Source organism: Podarcis raffonei, chromosome 1, assembly GCF_027172205.1.
Source record: "Podarcis raffonei isolate rPodRaf1 chromosome 1, rPodRaf1.pri, whole genome shotgun sequence".
Classification (NCBI taxonomy): Eukaryota; Metazoa; Chordata; class Lepidosauria; order Squamata; family Lacertidae; genus Podarcis; species Podarcis raffonei.
In genome coordinates, this window is record NC_070602.1 from 27483006 (window position 1) to 27502254 (window position 19249).

The 19249-nt window shown below is 44.3% G+C and overlaps 1 protein-coding gene across 2 annotated transcripts in view; it reads right to left on the reverse strand.

Moving 5' to 3' along the window:
- Positions 1–693: 693 nt before the first annotated feature.
- The window catches only part of TSHR (thyroid stimulating hormone receptor), a 58795-nt gene continuing 40239 nt past the window's right edge, over positions 694–19249 (reverse strand). For both annotated transcript variants that reach the window (XM_053377821.1, XM_053377810.1), the window contains exons 10-11: positions 3287–3475; positions 694–2138 (exon numbers count right to left, since the gene is read on the reverse strand). In XM_053377821.1, coding sequence (XP_053233796.1) covers positions 743–2138; positions 3287–3475 — 1585 coding nt within the window. In that variant the 3' untranslated portion in view covers positions 694–742. The remainder of the gene's footprint in view (positions 2139–3286; positions 3476–19249) is intronic.

Sequence of the window (19249 nt, forward strand, 5' to 3'; positions counted from 1 at the left end):
CCGGTCCACTGTCCCTCAGACCTATAGGCTGGACTATATTTTGAAGGGGAAAAAAATGAACGAATTCCTTTGCCCCGCAAATAACCCAGAGCTGCATTTTAAATAAAAGGACACATTCTACTCATGTAAAAACATGCTGATTCCCGGACCGTCCACGGGCCGGATTTAGAAGGCTATTGGGTTCTAGCCCCCGAGCCTTAGTTTGCCTACCCATGGGCTAGATGGACCACTAATCTGATTCAGTACAAGGCAGCTTCCTATGTTCCTAGGAGTGAGCACAAGAGACAAGTCCTTCTCTGTGAGAGTGTGTCCACTCTGAAATGCCCTCCTAATCAAAATCCATTGGGTTCTCTTTCTGTGTATTGTCTGCCAAGCATGAAAGGTATTAATTTAAATGGGGTTTTAACCCCTAATTTTACTGTGACCCCTAATCTTATTGTCTCTAGTTTTGATGTGTAACATATTTAGCTCTTGCTGCCGCTAGGTTTGCATTTTGTTTTAAGTGCTGCTTTTAACTTCTTACTGCTGTTAGAAATGGCACTTGCATTCTTATTGATTATATGGTTTTTTATGAAAATGTTGCATGCCACTCTGGGTACTTTGGGTAGAAGAATGGGATATAAATAAATTATTATTATTTTACAGCAGCCAAGCAGCTGCATAATTGGACAGTAAATGGTACCGACCGTAGCGCAGGGTTAAGAGATTTACTATTACTGATCTGACGATTAGGAGATCCAGATTAAGCAAGGGTTCCCCGAGACTGCAGCAGTATTGCAGGATGGTAGTCTTCAGGTGAGCCATGAGGAAGGTTTGTGAGATTCTGGCCCATCCCCCTGTTGCCCTTCTGGCTGCAAGAGCCGCTGCTGTTCTTGGGGGAGACTGTTTGACCCCTGTAGACTTGAGCCTGGTGCTCGCATAATCCAAACTTGCTGAGCAAGATGAAGACATCCCTTCGGAAAGCTTTGGTAAAGATAGCATACAGGAACGGGTTGGCACAAGAGTTCAGAGGATAGAACAGGACCAGCAGGATTTTCGAGTTGCTGACTGTTATTAGAGGTTTGTTCATAATAGCAGATAAAGCATAGAATGAGATTGGTGCCACACATAAGAAGTCAGTAAAAATCAGCACAGCCATCCTTTTGGCAATGATGGTGTCTTTGTCTCCTGATTTGTACTGGGGATTCCGTACAGTGATGTAGATCTTTATGTAGCAGGCACAAATGACGATGAAAGCAATGATGTTCAGCATCAAAACAATGACGACGTAGGCTTGACCCAAGGGCGTTTCGGTATCCATGGGAAGGCAGATACTGACTTTGCCGTAGCTGCTGACTCCAACCAGTGGTAAAAGGGCAAGAAGGAAACACACCAGCCAGCCACCCAGCATGATAACAGAAGCATGCAAGAGTCGGATTTTCTTGTCCAAGCGCATCGCAAAGGTGATGGCATACCAGCGTTCCAGGGTGATTGCGGTCAAGGTGAAGACAGACAACTCACTAGCAAAGACAGTGAAGAAGCCCGCTGTGCTGCAGCCGGGTCCAGTCTGCCAGTCGATAGCATGGTTGTAGTATTCTGATCGAGTGTAAAGATCCACCGAAGCAATCAGGAGAAGGTATAATCCCATACAGAAATCAGCAAAGGCCAGGTTGCACATCAGGAATCGTGGGACGGTCAACTTGTAATGGCTGGTGAGGAGAATGAAGAGAACAAAAACATTGCCCACAATGGCTAGCAGGTTCACAAACCACACCACGACCCTTAGAAACTTGTAGCCCATGATGTCTTCGCAAGGGTTGAACTCGTCAGGTCCTGGCGTGCAGCTGATGTCGTCTGTGCCCGCACAGATAATATAGTCATAATGGCTGTCAAATGTTGACATGCTCTCCTCTTGAGGGTTCTTGAGCTCCTGGCCAAACCCAACCTCTTTGTTGTCGTGCTCTTCAAGAAAGACAAAATAATGAGAATTCCCACGAACATCTCTACTGAATTTGGAGTTCTCGTCATACACTGCCTCAGTGAGGTCTGAATAATCTTCTGCGTAGTCTTGGTAAAAGGGGCCCCTGAAGGCAGTGGCAGATCTTCTCTTTCGGACATTGTGAGTATTAGTATGGTTGCAGAACAGTGACTCCAGCAGTCTAAAAGGACAGAGGAGAAGAAGAATTGTCACTAAGGTATTTAGTTCATGTTGAGCCCAGCAACTGAGGTGATGGGAAGCTATTCATTGTAATCTAGGCATAAGAAATATATTATTCAAGGGATTTTGGACCCAAACTATTACCTGAGACCTTCTCTAAATATGACACATACGTAATTGAATAGCATTTCACATTAAACATGCTATTATGTATTATTTAATTGTCCTGCAATGGTGCTATTCTATTATTCATTTACGTTTATTAAAAGGAATTTCCATAGTGCCTTCCTAACAATGAGAAGTCTACAAGGCTGCTTATATTAGACATTACAAATTAGTGGGTGGATGCATGGGTCGAAATCCTAATTCTAATAATTTTGAACTAGAGCTGGAATTCAGGATAAAACCCAACAAAACAAAACAAAAGCAATAAAGGAATACTGATGGTTTTTCTGTGGTGGCTCCCCACTTGTGGAATCGTCTCTCTTCAGGGAGACTTGCCTGGTGCCTTCATTACATATCTTTCGGCGCCAGGCAAAAATACTCCTCTTCTCCCAAGTCCATGTCCAAAGTCCATTTCGGGGGCCTAATCCAGCCCCCGTGGCAGTATATGTCCTGGGGTAAAATTCTTAAAAAATCTCAGCATCTTCAATCCTAAAAAAAAGCTCAATAACTCTTTGGTCAGCCCTCACACATGTTCACTTCATCAAATCTGGCCCTCTGAAAAAAGTTTGGACACCTCTGATCTTTGGCCTTTTAAACTGTGTGTGAGAGGGTTATTTTTTTTGTTTTGTTATTACAGTATGTAATTTTTGTGTTTTATATTGTAAACTGCCCTGTGATCTTTGGATGAAGGGCAGTATAGAAATTTAATTAATAATAGTATTAATAATTAAAAGCTAGGGTAAATAGAATGGATTTGGCCTGGCACCTAAATGATGATCAGCAGAGCGCAGAGTCCTTGGAGAAGGAATTCCAGAGTTTAGGTGCCACCCCAGAAAAGGCCCTTTCTCTACCTGCCTTATGAAAGTGGGCCACAGCTGAAGATGGACCTTGGAAAATTATCTCAGTTGCCGGGCATGTTCATGGGAAAGGAGACACTGTGGCCCCAGATGGTTTTAGAATTTGATTTAAATTGTTAAGACTTACCCCTTGGCTTTCTTCCAGTTCTTGAAAGCACAGCAGTGACTTTGGTATGACAGCTCAGCATTAGCAAGATAAGGAAAAGTCTGTATAGGGGGGAATTTCTTTAGGGCCCAGGTATTTTTAGCCATCAGTTCTTTAAGGTTTTCCAGTCCTCTTGCTGGAAGAGTGGTGATACCTGTCTGGGAGACATCGCTGAGGATATGCATAGAGAAAAATGAGGGGTAATAGATTAGATCATATTTTCTTTAAGTGCTTCATAACTCATGGATGGCAGAAAAAATACACAGTCAAAATGAAACACAGAAGGCACCTGATCTATGTACCGGATCTTTGAGTTGGGAATGCAACTCCATCCAAAACAACCAATTGTTCTGTCTTCCGGACAGGGGCCCACTACCTACCCATAAAACCTCCATCTTCCCACCATTCAGACTCAGTTTATTGGCCCTCATCCAGACCGCCACTGCATTCAGGCCCTAATCCAGGACTTGCACAGCCTCTCCTCATTCAGATATTATAGACAAATAGATTTATGTGAAACCGTTATAAGAAAAAACTGCTCCTTTTTCCTTATGGGGTATCCAAGAGCCCATATAGAGTCCTTAAGTGGGTTTCCTACTGGTAGGAGAAAGTAACAGAGGCCAACCAGGGTATACTGAGAAGCAAAGCGGCTAGTAAGCCTGATCTTTATTAAATCGTTGCAACAGGGTCCCCACTCACTACATGCAGGAGGGAGGAGAACCCTGAACAATGGTACACATTATATAGACTTTTGAAACTGCCCACCCTGCAGCCCAAGACCACCCCACTAAAACATCATACATACATCACAGGAGGTGGTCTACAGCAGAAAGCCTGTCTGCCAGGATACCTGATAATGGTCACTGATTGCATTACCTGGGCAGCCTGGCCATTCTTTTCTGATGGTTAATACTTTAGTTCCTGAATCTAGGTCACAGGTTCACCCTATTCATACACAAAGAAGCCCTTAAGACAGGATTTGTAAGCAAAGAAGACAATGGGGAGGCTTTCCCATTTCCTGTCTCCTTGCAGAGAAATATCTGAGGTGAATTTGGGAGAGTCAAAATGGCTTCAGGATTGCTCTCCTGTACTATTTCAGACACATGGCTTGTATACTTATGTATGTGTTTACCTTGTACATTTATGAGCATTTAATTTATATTTGAGAGCTTAGAATTCTTATAACACCATCAACATATTGATCACAATGTGCTGCAAAACTCCTAATGACTGCCCCCAATGTCACCTCTCTCTCTGGCTCCATCTACACTAGACATTTAAAGCAACATCGAACAACTTTAGGCATGGCTTCCCCATAGATATCCTGGGAACTATGGCTTGTTAAGGGTGCTGAGAGTTAGCAGGAGGCCCCTTCTCTCCCTGGAGAGCTACAATTCCCAGAGTTTCCAGGGAAGAGGGTTTGACTGTGAATCTACTCTGGGAAATATAAGGTAAAGGGACCCCTGATCATTAGGTCCAGTCGTGGCCGACTCTGGGGTTGTGGCGCTCATCTCACTTTACTGGCCGAGGGAGCATGTACAGCTTCCGGGTCATGTGGCCAGCATGACTAAGCCACTTCTGGCGAACCAGAGCAGCGCACAGAAACGCCGTTTACCTTCCCGCCGGAGTGGTACCTATTTATCTACTTGCACTTTGATGTGCTTTCGAACTGCTAGGTTGGCAGGAGCAGGGACCAAACAACAGGAGCTCACCCTGTCGTGTGGATTCGAACCGCCGACCTTCTGATTGGCAAGTCCTAGGCTCTGTGGTTTAACCCACAGTCTCCCAGCAACTCTCAGCACTCTTAAAGAACTATGGTCTCCCAGATTCTTGGAGGGGAAGCCATGACTGGTTTAAGTTGGGATGATACTCTTTTAAATGTATTGTGCAGAAGGGGCCTTCATTCATTCAAACTGTCAGTAGCTGCTTCTCACATTGGTCAAGCATTTGCCTCAGGACCCCAGTCTGAAAGAGAATTTCCCACTCTGTTGCTGACCGTAAAGTGGTCATTCTTGAACAAAGGACCTTCAAGGGGAGACTCTAAGCTAAACCTACAGAACTGCAGCATCGTTAAGTTCAACTCCTGTACTTGGGACTTGTGTCAACAGAAAGGGTTTTATTTTAACTCATTGCAGGTGCTGGTTAGCTTATGAAGGCCAAATTCACACTGCTTTGTGAATTTAATGTAATTATCACAGTCTGTATCCCTGCTGCTACCCAATATAATTTCTCCTCCGATGTCTACCTGAGTCTTGAAATCTAAGCATTCTTGAGGAGGGGTCATAGCTCAGGGAAGAACATCTGCTTTGCATGCAGAAAGTCCCAGGTTCAAATCCCGGCCATCTCCAAGTAGGGCTGGGAGAGAATTCTGGTCTGAAATCCTGGAAAGCTGCTGCCAGTTAGTGTATACAATACTGAGCTAAAAGGGCTTAGTATAAGTAAGGGGACGTGGGTGGCTCTGCTTGCTGATCAGAAGGTTGGCGGTTTGAATCCCTGCAACGGGGTGAACTCCCATCGCTCTGTCCCAGCTCATGTCAACCTAGCAGTTCGAAAGCATACCAGTGCAAGTAGATAAATAGGTACCATTGTAGTGGGAAGGTAAACGCTTCCACTCTGGCTTCCATCACTGTGTCCCGTTGCGCCAGTAGCGGTTTAGTCATGCTGGTCGCATGATCCAGAAAGCTGTCTGGGGACAAATGCCGGCTCCCTCGGCCTGAAAGCGAGATGAGCGCCGCAACCCCAGAGTCCCCTTTGACTGGACTTAACTGTCCAGGGGTCCTTTACCTTTACCTTAGTATAAGTAAGCATTATATGTTCTCCTAGCAACAAAAACGACCAGTCCTCAGGGAATGTGCAGGCGACCTTGGAACGGACAGCTCACGGAAGAACCCTGACCAGACCGAAGAGGAGGCGTGTAGTGGTGATAGGGGATTCCCTACTGAGGGGAACAGAAGCAGTGATCTGTGGGCCTGACAAGATGTCTCGGGAAGTGTGCTGTCTCCCTGGGGCTAAGATCCAAGATGTAACTGAACGACTGCAAGGAATCATAAAACCCACTGACAAATACCCCTTCCTCTTGGTTCATGTGGGAACCAATGACACTGCTAGCAATAGCCTCCAGAAGATCAAAAGAGATTACGAGGCTCTGGGCAGGAAATTGAAGCAATTAAATGCACAAATTGTCATCTCATCTGTCCTCCCAGTTGAACGACGTGACCCAGGGAGAGAGGGAAAAATAGTGGAAGTGAACAACTGGCTTCGCAAATGGTGTAAACAGGAATGGTTTGGATTCTTAGATCACGGACTGCAGTTTCTTGAAGATGGACTTCTGGCAAGCGATGGGCTGCACCTCACAACGGTTGGGAGGAATGTTTTTGCAAAAAATCTCAGAAACCTCATCAGGAGGGCTTTAAACTGACTAATGTGGGGGAGGGAGACAGTGCTCCTTCAATTGATGAAGATGATCATCCAAATGTCATAGACCAAATGGAGCAAACAGCACACAGACCTAGTGGTGGGAGGAAAAAATCCTTAAATAAGAGACACGGGGGAATGATTAATGGACTTCAATGTCTGTACACTAATGCGCAAAGCATGGGAAATAAACAAGATGAGCTTGAGCTCTTGGTACAGCAAACTAAATATGACATAATAGGCATCACTGAAACCTGGTGGGATAAGTCCCACGATTGGAATGTAATAATGGAGGGATACAATCTATTTCAGAGAAACAGACAAGAAAGGAGGAGGAGTGGCGTTATATGTCAGGGATGTGTATACCTGTGAAGAGATCCAAGATTTAGAACCTCAAAGCCAAAGTGAGAGCATTTGGGTCAAAATTAAGGGAGAGAAGAATAACAGTGACCTCATTGTGGGAGTTTACTATAGATCCCCAAGCCAAACGGAGGATATAGATGATGCCTTCCTGGAACAGATGGCCAAGCATGCAAAAGGAAGGGAGACAGTAGTAATGGGGGACTTCAATTACCCGGATATTTGTTGGATGTCAAACTCAGCCAAGAGCATAAGGTCAAACAGATTCCTCACTGGCCTTGCAGACAACTTCATTGTCCAGAAAGTGGGAGAAGCAACAAGAGGAACAGCCATTTTAGATCTGGTCCTAACCAATGTTGATGACCTGGTTAGTGGGGTAGAAGTGGAAGGATCATTAGGCGCGAGTGATCATGCTCTTCTGAAGTTTACTATACAGCAGAAAGGAGCAGCCAAGCATACTAGGACTCAATTTCTTGACTTTAAGAAAGCCGACTTCATAAAACTTAGGGAAGTGCTGGGTGAGATCCCATGGACAGTAATACTAAAAGGAAAGGGAGTTCATGATGGCTGGGAGTTTGTTAAGAGGGAGATAGTAAAAGCACAACTTCAGGCAATACCAATGAGACGGAAACATGGAAGGTGCCTAAAGAAGCCAGGGTGGCTATCTAAAGAACTTTTAACTGAGTTAAGATTAAAAAAGGATGTGTACAAAAATTGGAAAAGGGGGGAAACCACCAAAGAGGAATTCAAACAAATAGCCAGCACGTGTAGACACAAAGTCAGAAAAGCTAAAGCACAGAATGAACTCAGGCTTGCTAGAGAGGTTAAAAGCAACAAAAAAGGCTTTTATGGGTATGTTCGTAGCAAAAGGAAGAACAAAGAAACAGTGGGGTCACTCAGAGGAGAAGATGGTGAAATGCAAACAGGGGACACAGAAAGGGCTGAACTCCTCAATGCCTTCTTTGCCTCAGTCTTCTCCAATAAAGAAAACAGTGCCCGACCTGAAGAATTTGGAGCAAATGATTCAGCAGAGGAAACATAGCCCAGAATAACTATGGAGATAGTACAAGAATACTTGGCTAGTCTAGATGTATTCAAGTCTCGAACTGCATCCAAGAGTATTAAAAGCACTGCCAGATGTGATCTCAGAACCACTGGCAGTCATCTTTGAGAATTCCTGGAGAACAGGCGAAGTCCCGGCAGACTGGAGGAGGGCAAATGTTGTCCCTATTTTCAAAAAGGGGAAAAGAGAGGACCCAAATAATTACCGCCCAGTCAGTCTGACATCAATACCAGGGAAGATTCTGGAGCAGATCATTAAGCAAACAGTCTGTGAGCACCTAGAAAGGAATGCTGTGATCACCAATAGTCAGCATGGATTTCTGAAAAATAAGTCATGTCAGACTAACCTGATCTCGTTTTTTTGACAGAATTACAAGCCTGGTAGATGAAGGGAACGCAGTGGATGTAGCCTACCTTGATTTCAGCAAGGCATTTGACAAGGTGCCCCATGATATTCTTGTAAAGAAGCTGGTAAAATGCGGTCTTGACTATGCTACCACTCAGTGGATTTGTAACTGGCTGACTGACCAAACCCAAAGGGTGCTCATCAATGGTTCCTCTTCATCCTGGAGAAGAGTGACTAGTGGGGTGCCACAGGGTTCTGTCTTGGGCCCGGTCTTATTCAACATCTTTATCAACGACTTGGATGATGGACTCAAGGGCATCCTGATCAAATTTGCAGATGACACCAAACTGGGAGGGGTGGCTAACACCCCAGAGGACAGGACCACACTTCAAAACGACCTTGACAGATTAGAGAACTGGGCCAAAACAAACAAGATGAATTTTAACAGGGAGAAATGTAAAGTATTGCACTTGGGCAAAAAAAATGAGACGCACAAATACAAGATGGGTGACATCTGGCTTGAGAGCAGTACATGTGAAAAGGATCTAGGTGTCTTGGTTGACCACAAACTTGACATGAGCCAACAGTGTGACGCGGCAGCTAAAAAAGCCAATGCAATTCTGGGCTGCATCAATAGGAGTATAGCATCAAGATCAAGGGAAGTAATAGTGCCACTGTATTCTGCTCTGGTCAGACCTCACCTGGAGTACTGTGTCCAGTTCTGGGCACCACAGTTCAAGAAGGACACTGACAAACTGGAACGTGTCCAGAGGAGGGCAACCAAAATGGTCAAAGGCCTGGAAACGATGCCTTATGAGGAACGGCTAAAGGAGCTGGGCATGTTTAGCCTGGAGAAGAGGAGGTTAAGGGGTCATATGATAGCCATGTTCAAATATATAAAAGGATGTCACATAGAGGAGGGAGAAAGGTTGTTTTCTGCTGCTCCAGAGAAGCGGACACGGAGCAATGGATCCAAACCACAAGAAAGAAGATTCCACCTAAACATTAGGAAGAACTTCCTGACAGTAAGAGCTGTTCGACAGTGGAATTTGCTGCCAAGGAGTGTGGTGGAGTCTCCTTCTTTGGAGGTCTTTAAGCAGAGGCTTGACAACCATATGTCAGGAGTGCTCTGATGGTGTTTCCTGCTTGGCAGGGGGTTGGACTCGATGGCCCTTGTGGTCTCTTCCAACTCTATGATTCTATGATTCTATGACCATTGGATCTCTTACCTCAGTGTGCTAATTAGAAAAATGCTACTTGGGTGTGGGTGAGGGGGGATAGAGAAGAAATATTTGTCAAAGTTTTCACTGATAGTTTTTTTTAAAAAAACCTGGACTCTATAATAATAATAATAATAATAATAATAATAATAATAATAATAATAAATTTTATTTATATCCTGCCCTCCTCAGCCGAAGCCGGGCTCAGAGCGGCTAACAATAATAAAAGTAATGCAGTTTACATAAAAAGCAAAGTTACCGCCAGTAATTTATTAACTCATCGCCTCTTTTCTCTTTCTGCAGCATTGTACATGAAGCACTTTCAACGCTTTGCTCAGTAGAATTCCAGTTTTATAGAATCATAGAACTGCAGAGTTGGACGGTATCCCAAGTGTCCTCTAGTCCAATCCCCTGCAATGTAGGACTCTCAACTAAAGCATCCATGACAGATGGCCACCCAACGCCTGCTTAAAAACTTCCAATGAAGGAAGTCCATTTCACTGACAAACAGCTCTTACTGTCAGAAAGTCATTCCGGATGTTTAGTCAGAATCTCCTTACTTGTAAACTTGAAGCCATTTATTTGGGAAAATCCCTCTGGGACAGAAGGAAGTGAGCTTGCGCCATCTTCCACATAAGAACCCTTTAGATATTTGAAGAGGGGTGTCATATCTATTCTCAGACTCCTCTTTCCCAGATTAAACATACCCAACTCCTTCAACCGTCCCTTCAACCGTCCCTCATCAGGCTTAGTTTGTTGGCTTTAATGAACCAGTTTATTTCATTTGTTTTTGAAATACCCATAAAGACACACACAATTTGCATGGGGAAAGATATACAGTTAAAAATCAATAGCTCACCAATAGACTTAAAAGGTAGTCCAAATGTATATTGCGTTGAGTGCTCACTGAAAAAAGAAGGTTCCATGTCCCTTTTGTGACCTGGTTACGGGGGTGGGGATCTAACCTTTGGGGTGGCCTGAGGAACATTATACAAAAATAAAATTTCCTTCAAAGTGCTTCTTGATTTAATGCTGAAAGGTTTTCTTGCCAATGAACTAAAGTATGTCTTGAAAAAACATGTCTTGAAAAATTGTGCATTAAAGTACCATAACCAACTTGGTGTAAAATCACTTACAAAGATGGAGAGCATCTAAGGGTGGGGGAATACAGAGGCCAAGCCATTAGCCACCACAAGAGATGTACACAACTCCCAATAATGCAATGACCACAAATGCAGTTCAAGAATGGTGCTTGTCATTCCAATTTGCCAGCACTTCACACAAGTGTCCATAGAAGAAATTGGACTCAACTTCTCCACAGGTTACTTAGACAAAAAGGTCACATCTCTGAGTAAGTTAGCAGTCTAGCACCACTTATTTGCGATGTTGCTGTGAGATGTTTCTAAAAGCTCCACTATAGAGAAACTACATTCTTGTCTTGGATCTCTGAGCATTCACAGAATGGGTAATATCATAGGGCACGACCCAATTTACCTCCAGTCCTTTCATATTCTTCACAATGATATTGCGCCAGTGCTGGATTTAGGGCAGTGCAGGTGGTTCTCCTGCACAGCGCGGTGAGTTAAAGGGGCACAAAATTGAGAAGATCCATTTGGGGGCACCAAATTTTGGCCTTGCACAGGGGTGCCATATTACGAAAGATTTCCAAAGTCTGCCCCTGATTGCACTTGGGTGAAGAATGATGAAAACATATGGCTCTCAAGCTTTTCCTTCCTCTATGATTAGTGCTTGCTAAACCAGGGCTTCTGTAGCCCTCTGGATACCCAGGTTAATAAGTGATTTAGGATCAGAAATATGCTAGCCACAGCACAAAGCACAGGTAATATTTATTCCCTGCACAGAGGAGGTCACACCTGAAGGACTGATAATGTCTATGGCATCCGTACGAAGAACCTACTAGTTCAGGCCAATGGCTCATTTGGTCCAGCACCACGTTGCCAACCAGATACCTATGGGAAGCTCGAATGTAGGACCTGGGCACAACGGCACTCTCCTCACATGAGATTTCCAGCAACTGGTATGCAGAGGCATACTGCCTCTGGCAAAGGTAAAGGACCCCTGAACGGTTAAGTCCAATCAAAGGCTACAATGGGGTGCGGTGCTCATCTCGCTTCAGGCCGAGCGAGCTAAAAGGAAGACACATTTGGCAAACCCTCACCATGATCAAATCCCTCCTGGAAACCTATGTCCCCACTGTGGAAGAATGTGTGGATCCAGAATTAGCCTCCACATTCACTTACGGACTCACTGCCAAGACTGTGTTCATGGAAGATAATCTTACTCAGCTACGACTGATCGCCAAAGAAGAAAGGAAAGAAGACAGCCTCTGACAGGGGAATGTGTAACTCTGATCTCGTTCCACCTTCACTACTTACCCATTTGTCTCCTGCTTCAGTTGCAAGTGAAAGTTTGGACCTTAAAAGCCCTAAATGATATTGGATAAAGAACCACCTGCTCCCATATCAGCCTGCCTTGGCCTTAAGATGTGCCTTAGAAGCCTTGCACTCTGGGAGTGAAACTACAGCTCCAAGAATTCTTGTGGGGAGCCATGGACTGTCTGAAGTGGTATCGCAGTGCTTTAACTGAATGTGGCCTCTGTCAGGTAGATGATGAGGTTCTTTCTCATGCCATCTCCATCACTTTTGGGGACTTGCCAGTGTGGAAAGCAACTGTGTAACTCACCTGAATGGCACAGTTCCTCTCTACAGGCATTACTTATATTGCTGTGTGAGCCAGCTATGGAGTAAATGCTCCATGTTATTATGGCAACATACTAAAAGCTACTAGATAATATGACATTAGGTAAAAGGTAAAGGTACCCCTGCCCGTACGGGCCAGTCTTGACAGACTCTAGGGTTGTGCGCTCATCTCACTCTATAGGCCGGGAGCCAGCGCTGTCCGCAGACACTTCTGGGTCACGTGACCAGCGTGACAAGCTGCATCTGGCGAGCCAGCGCAGCACACGGAACGCCGTTTACCTTCCCGCTGGTAAGCGGTCCCTATTTATCTACTTGCACCCGGGGGTGCTTTCGAACTGCTAGGTTGGCAGGGGCTGGGACCGAACGATGGGAACACACCCCGCCGCGGGGATTCGAACCGCTGACCATGCTATCGGCAAGTCCTAGGCGCTGAGGTTTTACCCACAGCGCCACCCACGTCCCTCAAAATATGACATTAATATCCTGCTAAATCCAGTGTGGAGTGCCTCTCGGAAGCTCTGTAACAGAACTCAACTAATACCACTGCACGATTCTTCAGGGTTCAGAAGGACCCAAAGTTCTCAAGTCACTTTTCTTAAGGTGCTTTCATACAAGAGCCAGTAAAAGAATAACCCTGCTAGGATTAATCAGATGAGCAAACCAGGTGATGTAATATTAAAAAGGATGCTTTCTCAAGTATCTTTTACAAAGGCTGCAAGGCTGGCTCTAGGGATGCCAGGTGTCAAGCAGAATTCAATATGGGACTTCGGAAATTCATTTTCAGTTCCATGATTTCATGGTGGTGGAATGTGAGGGGGTGCAACTTCTAGCGTTTTAGCTTTCATTATATACACGCCCCCCCTCCCCCGCATGCAGGCATTTCTTTTGGAAACATTGGGTCAGCCCCGGACCTACATTTTGGGGGCCTTGAAGTTTGAACGGTCATGGGGGGTCCATTCGCAGCCCACAATGGGAGCTGGGTAGCCACTGTTATCTTCTTCAGTGGGGTCGTTCTGTGACAGATCAGCATATCTTTATAACATCTGTGCTTGGTGTTGTTGTTGTTTAGTCGTTTAGTTGTGTCCGATTCTTTGTGACACCATGGACCAGAACACGCCAGGCACTTCTATCTTCCACTGCCTCCCGCAGTTTGGTCAAACTCATGCTGGTAGCTTCGAGAACACTATCCAACCATCTCATCCTCTGTCGTCCCCTTCTCCTTGTGCCCTCCATCTTTCCCAGCATCAGGGTCTTTTCCAGGGAGTCTTCTCTTCTCATGAGGTGGCCAAAGTATTGGAGCCTCAGCTTCAGGATCTGTCCTTCCAGTGAGCACTCAGGGCTGATTTCCTTCAGAATGGAGAGGTTTGATCTTCTTGCAGTCCATGGGACTCTCAAGAGTCTCCTCCAGCACCATAATTCAAAAGCATCAATTCTTCGGCGATCAGCCTTCTTTATGGTCCAGCTCTCACTTCCATACATCACTACTGGGAAAACCATAGCTTTAACTATACGGACCTTTGTTGGCAAGGTGATGTCTCTTATATATGTCTCATACATCTGTGCTATTGACTGTCAAATTTTGGGATTGTTGAAATGTATACAACAAATAATTAATCAATTTGAGGTATGCCACTCAAAGTGGGTCTACGAGACTCAAAATTTTCAAGCAATGTGTGAACTAAAGTTGCTTCTGGGGCTCCTCCTGGATTGGGAGCCATGAAACTTAAACTTCATTAATTTCATAGTAGATCTGCCCCTGCATATGCACTCGCCCACCTGCGTTGGGGCACTTGGTTGTGCCCCCTCAAAGTTTCATTTGGTTAATATCTGTTTGATAGTAAGTTCTGGCAGTCATAATGCTCTAGAAGGTAACAGCATTTGAATTATGTGAACCACGATTACTGATGGGTTATTTAATTAGAGCTCTTACTGGTAAACCAAAATATATTCTCTCTCTCTCTCTCTCTTATCTGTATAGATTTAGAGTACATTGACAGTGAAATCCTATACATGTTTACTCAGAAGTAAGCCCCAGTGAGTTCAATGGGACTTATTCACAAGTGTGTAAAGAATCACAGCCCAAAAATATAATCTTCATGGAGGGAAACCAAGAAACCCCTAGCAGGATTTCTGGATGTGAAGAAAGTAAAAGTAAATAAAACTGATTGTAAGTTTAAAAAGAGCAATGGCATGTAACTATATAATTAAGGAGAAACAAACATCAAACTCAAAATCAAATTTATAAAGACTTAGGTTTAATAAAACAGATTAGAATTCAATTCCCCCTTTTTTGCCGCAGAGTTTTCATCTGGTTTACATTATTTTTATTTTTCTGCACAACCTTGGCCGTAACAATTTTCACAAATTCTGAAGTTCAGCGAGTATAAAAACAATGTGCCTTATTAAATAATCTCTGAACTCTTCTACTGTGTTATTGAATCTGCTTATTTAAGCAACTGATGCCCTACATAACTTGGTGATGTAATTTTTATTATTTTGTTTTTGTCCTTTCACTATTCCCTAACACACTACGCTCAATTTTGCTACATACGTCTGACTTGGATTCAAATATGCCCTCCTGTTTATGGAAGGAAGTCAATCCCATAAAAGACCATGAGGGAGGTGACTTTGCTTGAGTCCCCATTTCCATTCCTGCACCTAGAGAGTTGGGAGCAATGGTTCTGACCTTTCTCCAGTGGGGTAGAACTCCATCCATGGGGCGTTACACTATATTTAAAGGTAAACATTTTCTTAGGGCAATCTTAGAAGACACAAGCAGCGAAATATATAAAAACTACAATCCACTACAACACAGCATAAATGTAACACTCCAAATAAAATATCAGTAATATACTGTTACTGACATTTTGATGCACATGCAGTAAGTAAAACACACGTCTGCACTCTTTTGCACTTCCTAGTTTGTCTGTTTATTTTTTTATTTTGCATCCTATCAAACTCCATCCAGTGGTGTGGATGGAAAAACGGAAATGTGTGTTAATATTGCCAAAAGCACACACAGAAAATTTGGATCTGAGCGTTTGTGATATAAGGTCCCCATTGGGAAGCACCCAATGCAGTTTCTTCACTTATTCCATGTGTGTGTGTGTGTGTGTGTGTGTGTGTGTGTGTGTGTGTTTAGATTGTGAGCTCAGACTTTGGGCAGGGCATGCTCATTTTAACTTTGTACTACTTTTGTATAGCATCTAGTGTATTTCAGGAACTTTTATCAAATAACAGTAAATTAATAGACTTTACAACGATGCAGTGCTTACATTGTGTTTGAGAAAGAGGGAATGCCTCTTTGAAGATGCAGCCTGAAGGTTTTGTAAAAATTCATGTATAGGGTAAATACTGCGGGAGGAATTCATGCTAAGGTGATCATTCCAGGGCTTCTGCTACTACTACTACTACTACTACTACTACTACTACTACTACAACAACAATTGTACCCTGCCCATCTGACTGGGTTGCCCCAGCTGAGCAGCTGCAGGGACTCATTAGTTGAGGGGAAATATACATACATACATACATACATAAATTTTAAAATCCAGAAAGGGGGAAAAAATGAGGACAGAAATTGCATCCCTCCCACCTTGCTACGCTGTTTCCTGATGCCAGGCAGGACTTTGGATAGACCAGGGGTCAGCATACTTTTTCAGCAGGGGGCCAGTCCACTGTCCCTCAGACGTTGTGGGGGGCCGGACTATATTTTGGGGAAAAAATGAACGAATTCCTATGCCCCACAAATAACCCAGAGATGCATTTTAAATAAAAGCACACATTCTACTCATGTAAAAAGACACTGATTCCCGGACCATCTGCGGGCTGGATTTAGAAGGCAATTGGGCCAGATCCGGCCCCCAGGCCTTAGTTTGCCTACCCATGGGATAGACTATATTTTTCTGTGTATAAGACAATGTTTTTTTGCTAATTTTTTAAAGTAAAAAATTGAGGGTCGCCTTAAACACAGATGGTGAATGCACAGGGGTTCGGGCTCAGGCTCAGGTCTGAGTCTGGGCTCTGGCAGCCTAGACGTGGGCTTGGGCTCTTGAAATATGGCAACCCTAACCGTAACAAAGTTCAACAACTTTGGCCAACTTCCATCCAAAAAGCTCGTGCGACCTTCCCCCCACCCCCCAAAAATCTCAAAGTTGTTCTGTTTGATGTTTAAAATACTGATTTCTTAATTTTGGCTTCAAAAAACTAGGGGTCCTCTTATACATGGGGGCATCTTATACATGGAAAAACATGGTAAGTACATAAAAGAACCTGCTAGATCAGGTCTAAAGCTCACCTAGTCCAGCATCCTAGACTCGCAATGACCAGTCTGATGCCTCAAAGAAGGACTTAAGCTTATCTCAGATCCTCCAGTGTCAGAGGTCCCCCAACCCTCTGGTAGGAACGCTTTGTCAATGCTGCAGCCCCCTAACACTTATATGAAGTAAACATAATAAAGTATAATAACCATGACCACAAATGGCTGTTTGCTTTCGTTCTCAATGCCAAGCATGGAAAAACAGGATTTCAAATGGACTGCACATTTAAAGTTTTGCCAGCTTTCATATTTTGAAGTTTGGCACTCTGTGTTTTCCTTGCAAGAGCCAATTTAGTTGGTGCTGAAGCAACTTAGTAACACAAAGCAGATTGTCAAGAAACCATTTTGGTATGAATATATTTTCATAAATGCCCATCTATGATCTCAATGTATTGGATGCTAGAAACAAATTCATTCCAGCATTCCCTATTTCGGCCAACAACACCTGAAAACAATTACATGTTGCTGCTTTGGAAAAGAGTTGGCATGGTGCGCGGCTTTAGGAACACCAGCCACCTGCAAAACAATCGCCGGCACCAGCACTGCACTGACCTTTTTTTTAAAAAGCCATAAAATAGATAATGAACACATAAAGCGTGTTCTCCCTGAAATGAGAGCACGTGTTGCCAGGCAGGTAAAAGTGAGCTGGCCTGGGGCAACAATTGGATGGCCGGGTTGCTGGGGCAAATTGCGAGAAGTGAGGCTACAGGGAACCAGACAGAGGGCCTTCTCGGTAGTGGCGCCCGCCCTGTGGAACGCCCTCCCATCAGATGTCAAAGAGATAAATAATTACCTGACATTCAGAAGACATCTTAAGGCAGCCCTGTTCAGGGAAGTTTTTAATATGTAACGCTGTACTGTTTTTAACACTGATTGGGAGCCGCCCAGAGTGGCTGGGGAAACTCAGCCAGATGGGCGGGGTATAAATAATAAATTATTATTATTATTATTATTATTATTTGGGGGGTGGGACCAAAGGCTTTAAATTGTGGGGCACTCAGCTTTTGCTTTCTCTTTTGCTGAGTGCATCGGATCACCCGCCCGCCCGCCCTGAGTTCCGGTTGACCTTGCTATGCCTGTCATGGGGTCGTCTGCCGTTGGGGCAGGGGCCTAGTAGGAATTTTGTCCATTTGACTGATTGGCTGGTGCCATTTGGTTTTTGCCTACTACTTAGCAATTCGTCACAACTTGTAAGGTTGTGATTAGGCATTGGTTATAAAAATTGGTGGAGGAGGGGTAAGGATAGGCTGGGCCTGCCCCTCCAATGGTGGTGTGGAAGGGAATTCCGTTAAAGGAATCCTGGAGCTTGCCACGATTTTGTCCAATCCCTGAAATGGGACCAGGGCCGGCAAGCCTTGGGGAGCAGGTTGGGTGAGCGGTGAGGGACTGTGACTCAGCTCAACTGATCCCCAATATTGTTTTCCCTTCACTGGCTTCCGAGGGAGTTCAGAAAGTCAGTTCTGGCGGGGGACAGATAGTCTTAATCAATGCCTAAGCAACCACTCACAGATTATGTATTTTAATAAAGTTGTGGCCAAAATTATGCCAAAAACCTTAAACAAAATTTATGTGTGAATTGTGAATTATTTTGAGGGGTGGCTTGGGGACCTCGACACGCAACTGAAAATTAATCACTAAGCAGCACGTATTTAATCAAAGCCAATGAAGAAGATAACATCCCAACATGTTAAGATGCCTTATACTTTCCCACCCTGTTACCTAAAGTTGTTTTCCAGATCAGGGATTGGATCTGGAAAGTGCTGCATGGCAAACACATCTTGCATTGAGTGCTGGTCCCTCAAACAGGTTCAGTAGGTCAGTTTATGAATGACACTGAAGAGCAATGCAGACTTCATCTCTCTCTCCTAGTGGAAGCTGGTTCATTTGGGCAAATGGGGCATGGCCCCACCAACCTCAGTCTGTTGGTCTCCCTGCCTTCCACCTTACCAATTCTAACAGCCGCCACTGATCACTTCTTATGTTAAGTCAGAGGGGGTGTCCTTGTGCAAACATGCTCAGGACTAAAATGGGAGAAGGTGTATTCCCATTGAAAGTCGAGACCTCAGATCCTTTTTGAAAACAGCAGGGGGTCAGAATAACTCACTCTGTGCCTTCTTCCCCAAATCCATAAAACTGGCTCAGACATATCCTTAGCAGCAGAGGGAAGCGCATAGGCACAAGGCCTGGGAACACAGAGGAAAGGCCATTGGAATCGACTGAGTGGAAAGTGTCTACAGCTAACTTTCGGCTTGGCGAACCCAACAAGATGCCTGGTGGTTGACTCAGGGTCCTCTCACCGTCCAGTTTCCTGGGGAAAAATTATTTTGGCAGCAAAAGAGGCCTATTCCTTTGCCACCATAGCAAGGGAGAGCGCAAATGGCAGCATGGCGGGCAGTGAGATCAAAATTCTACCCTCTCTCCTCCCCATTTGGATTTGGGTCTGAAAGGCCAAGCCAAAGTATGGAAGCATGTAGAACAAGTGGTAAACAAACACAATTTGTGACA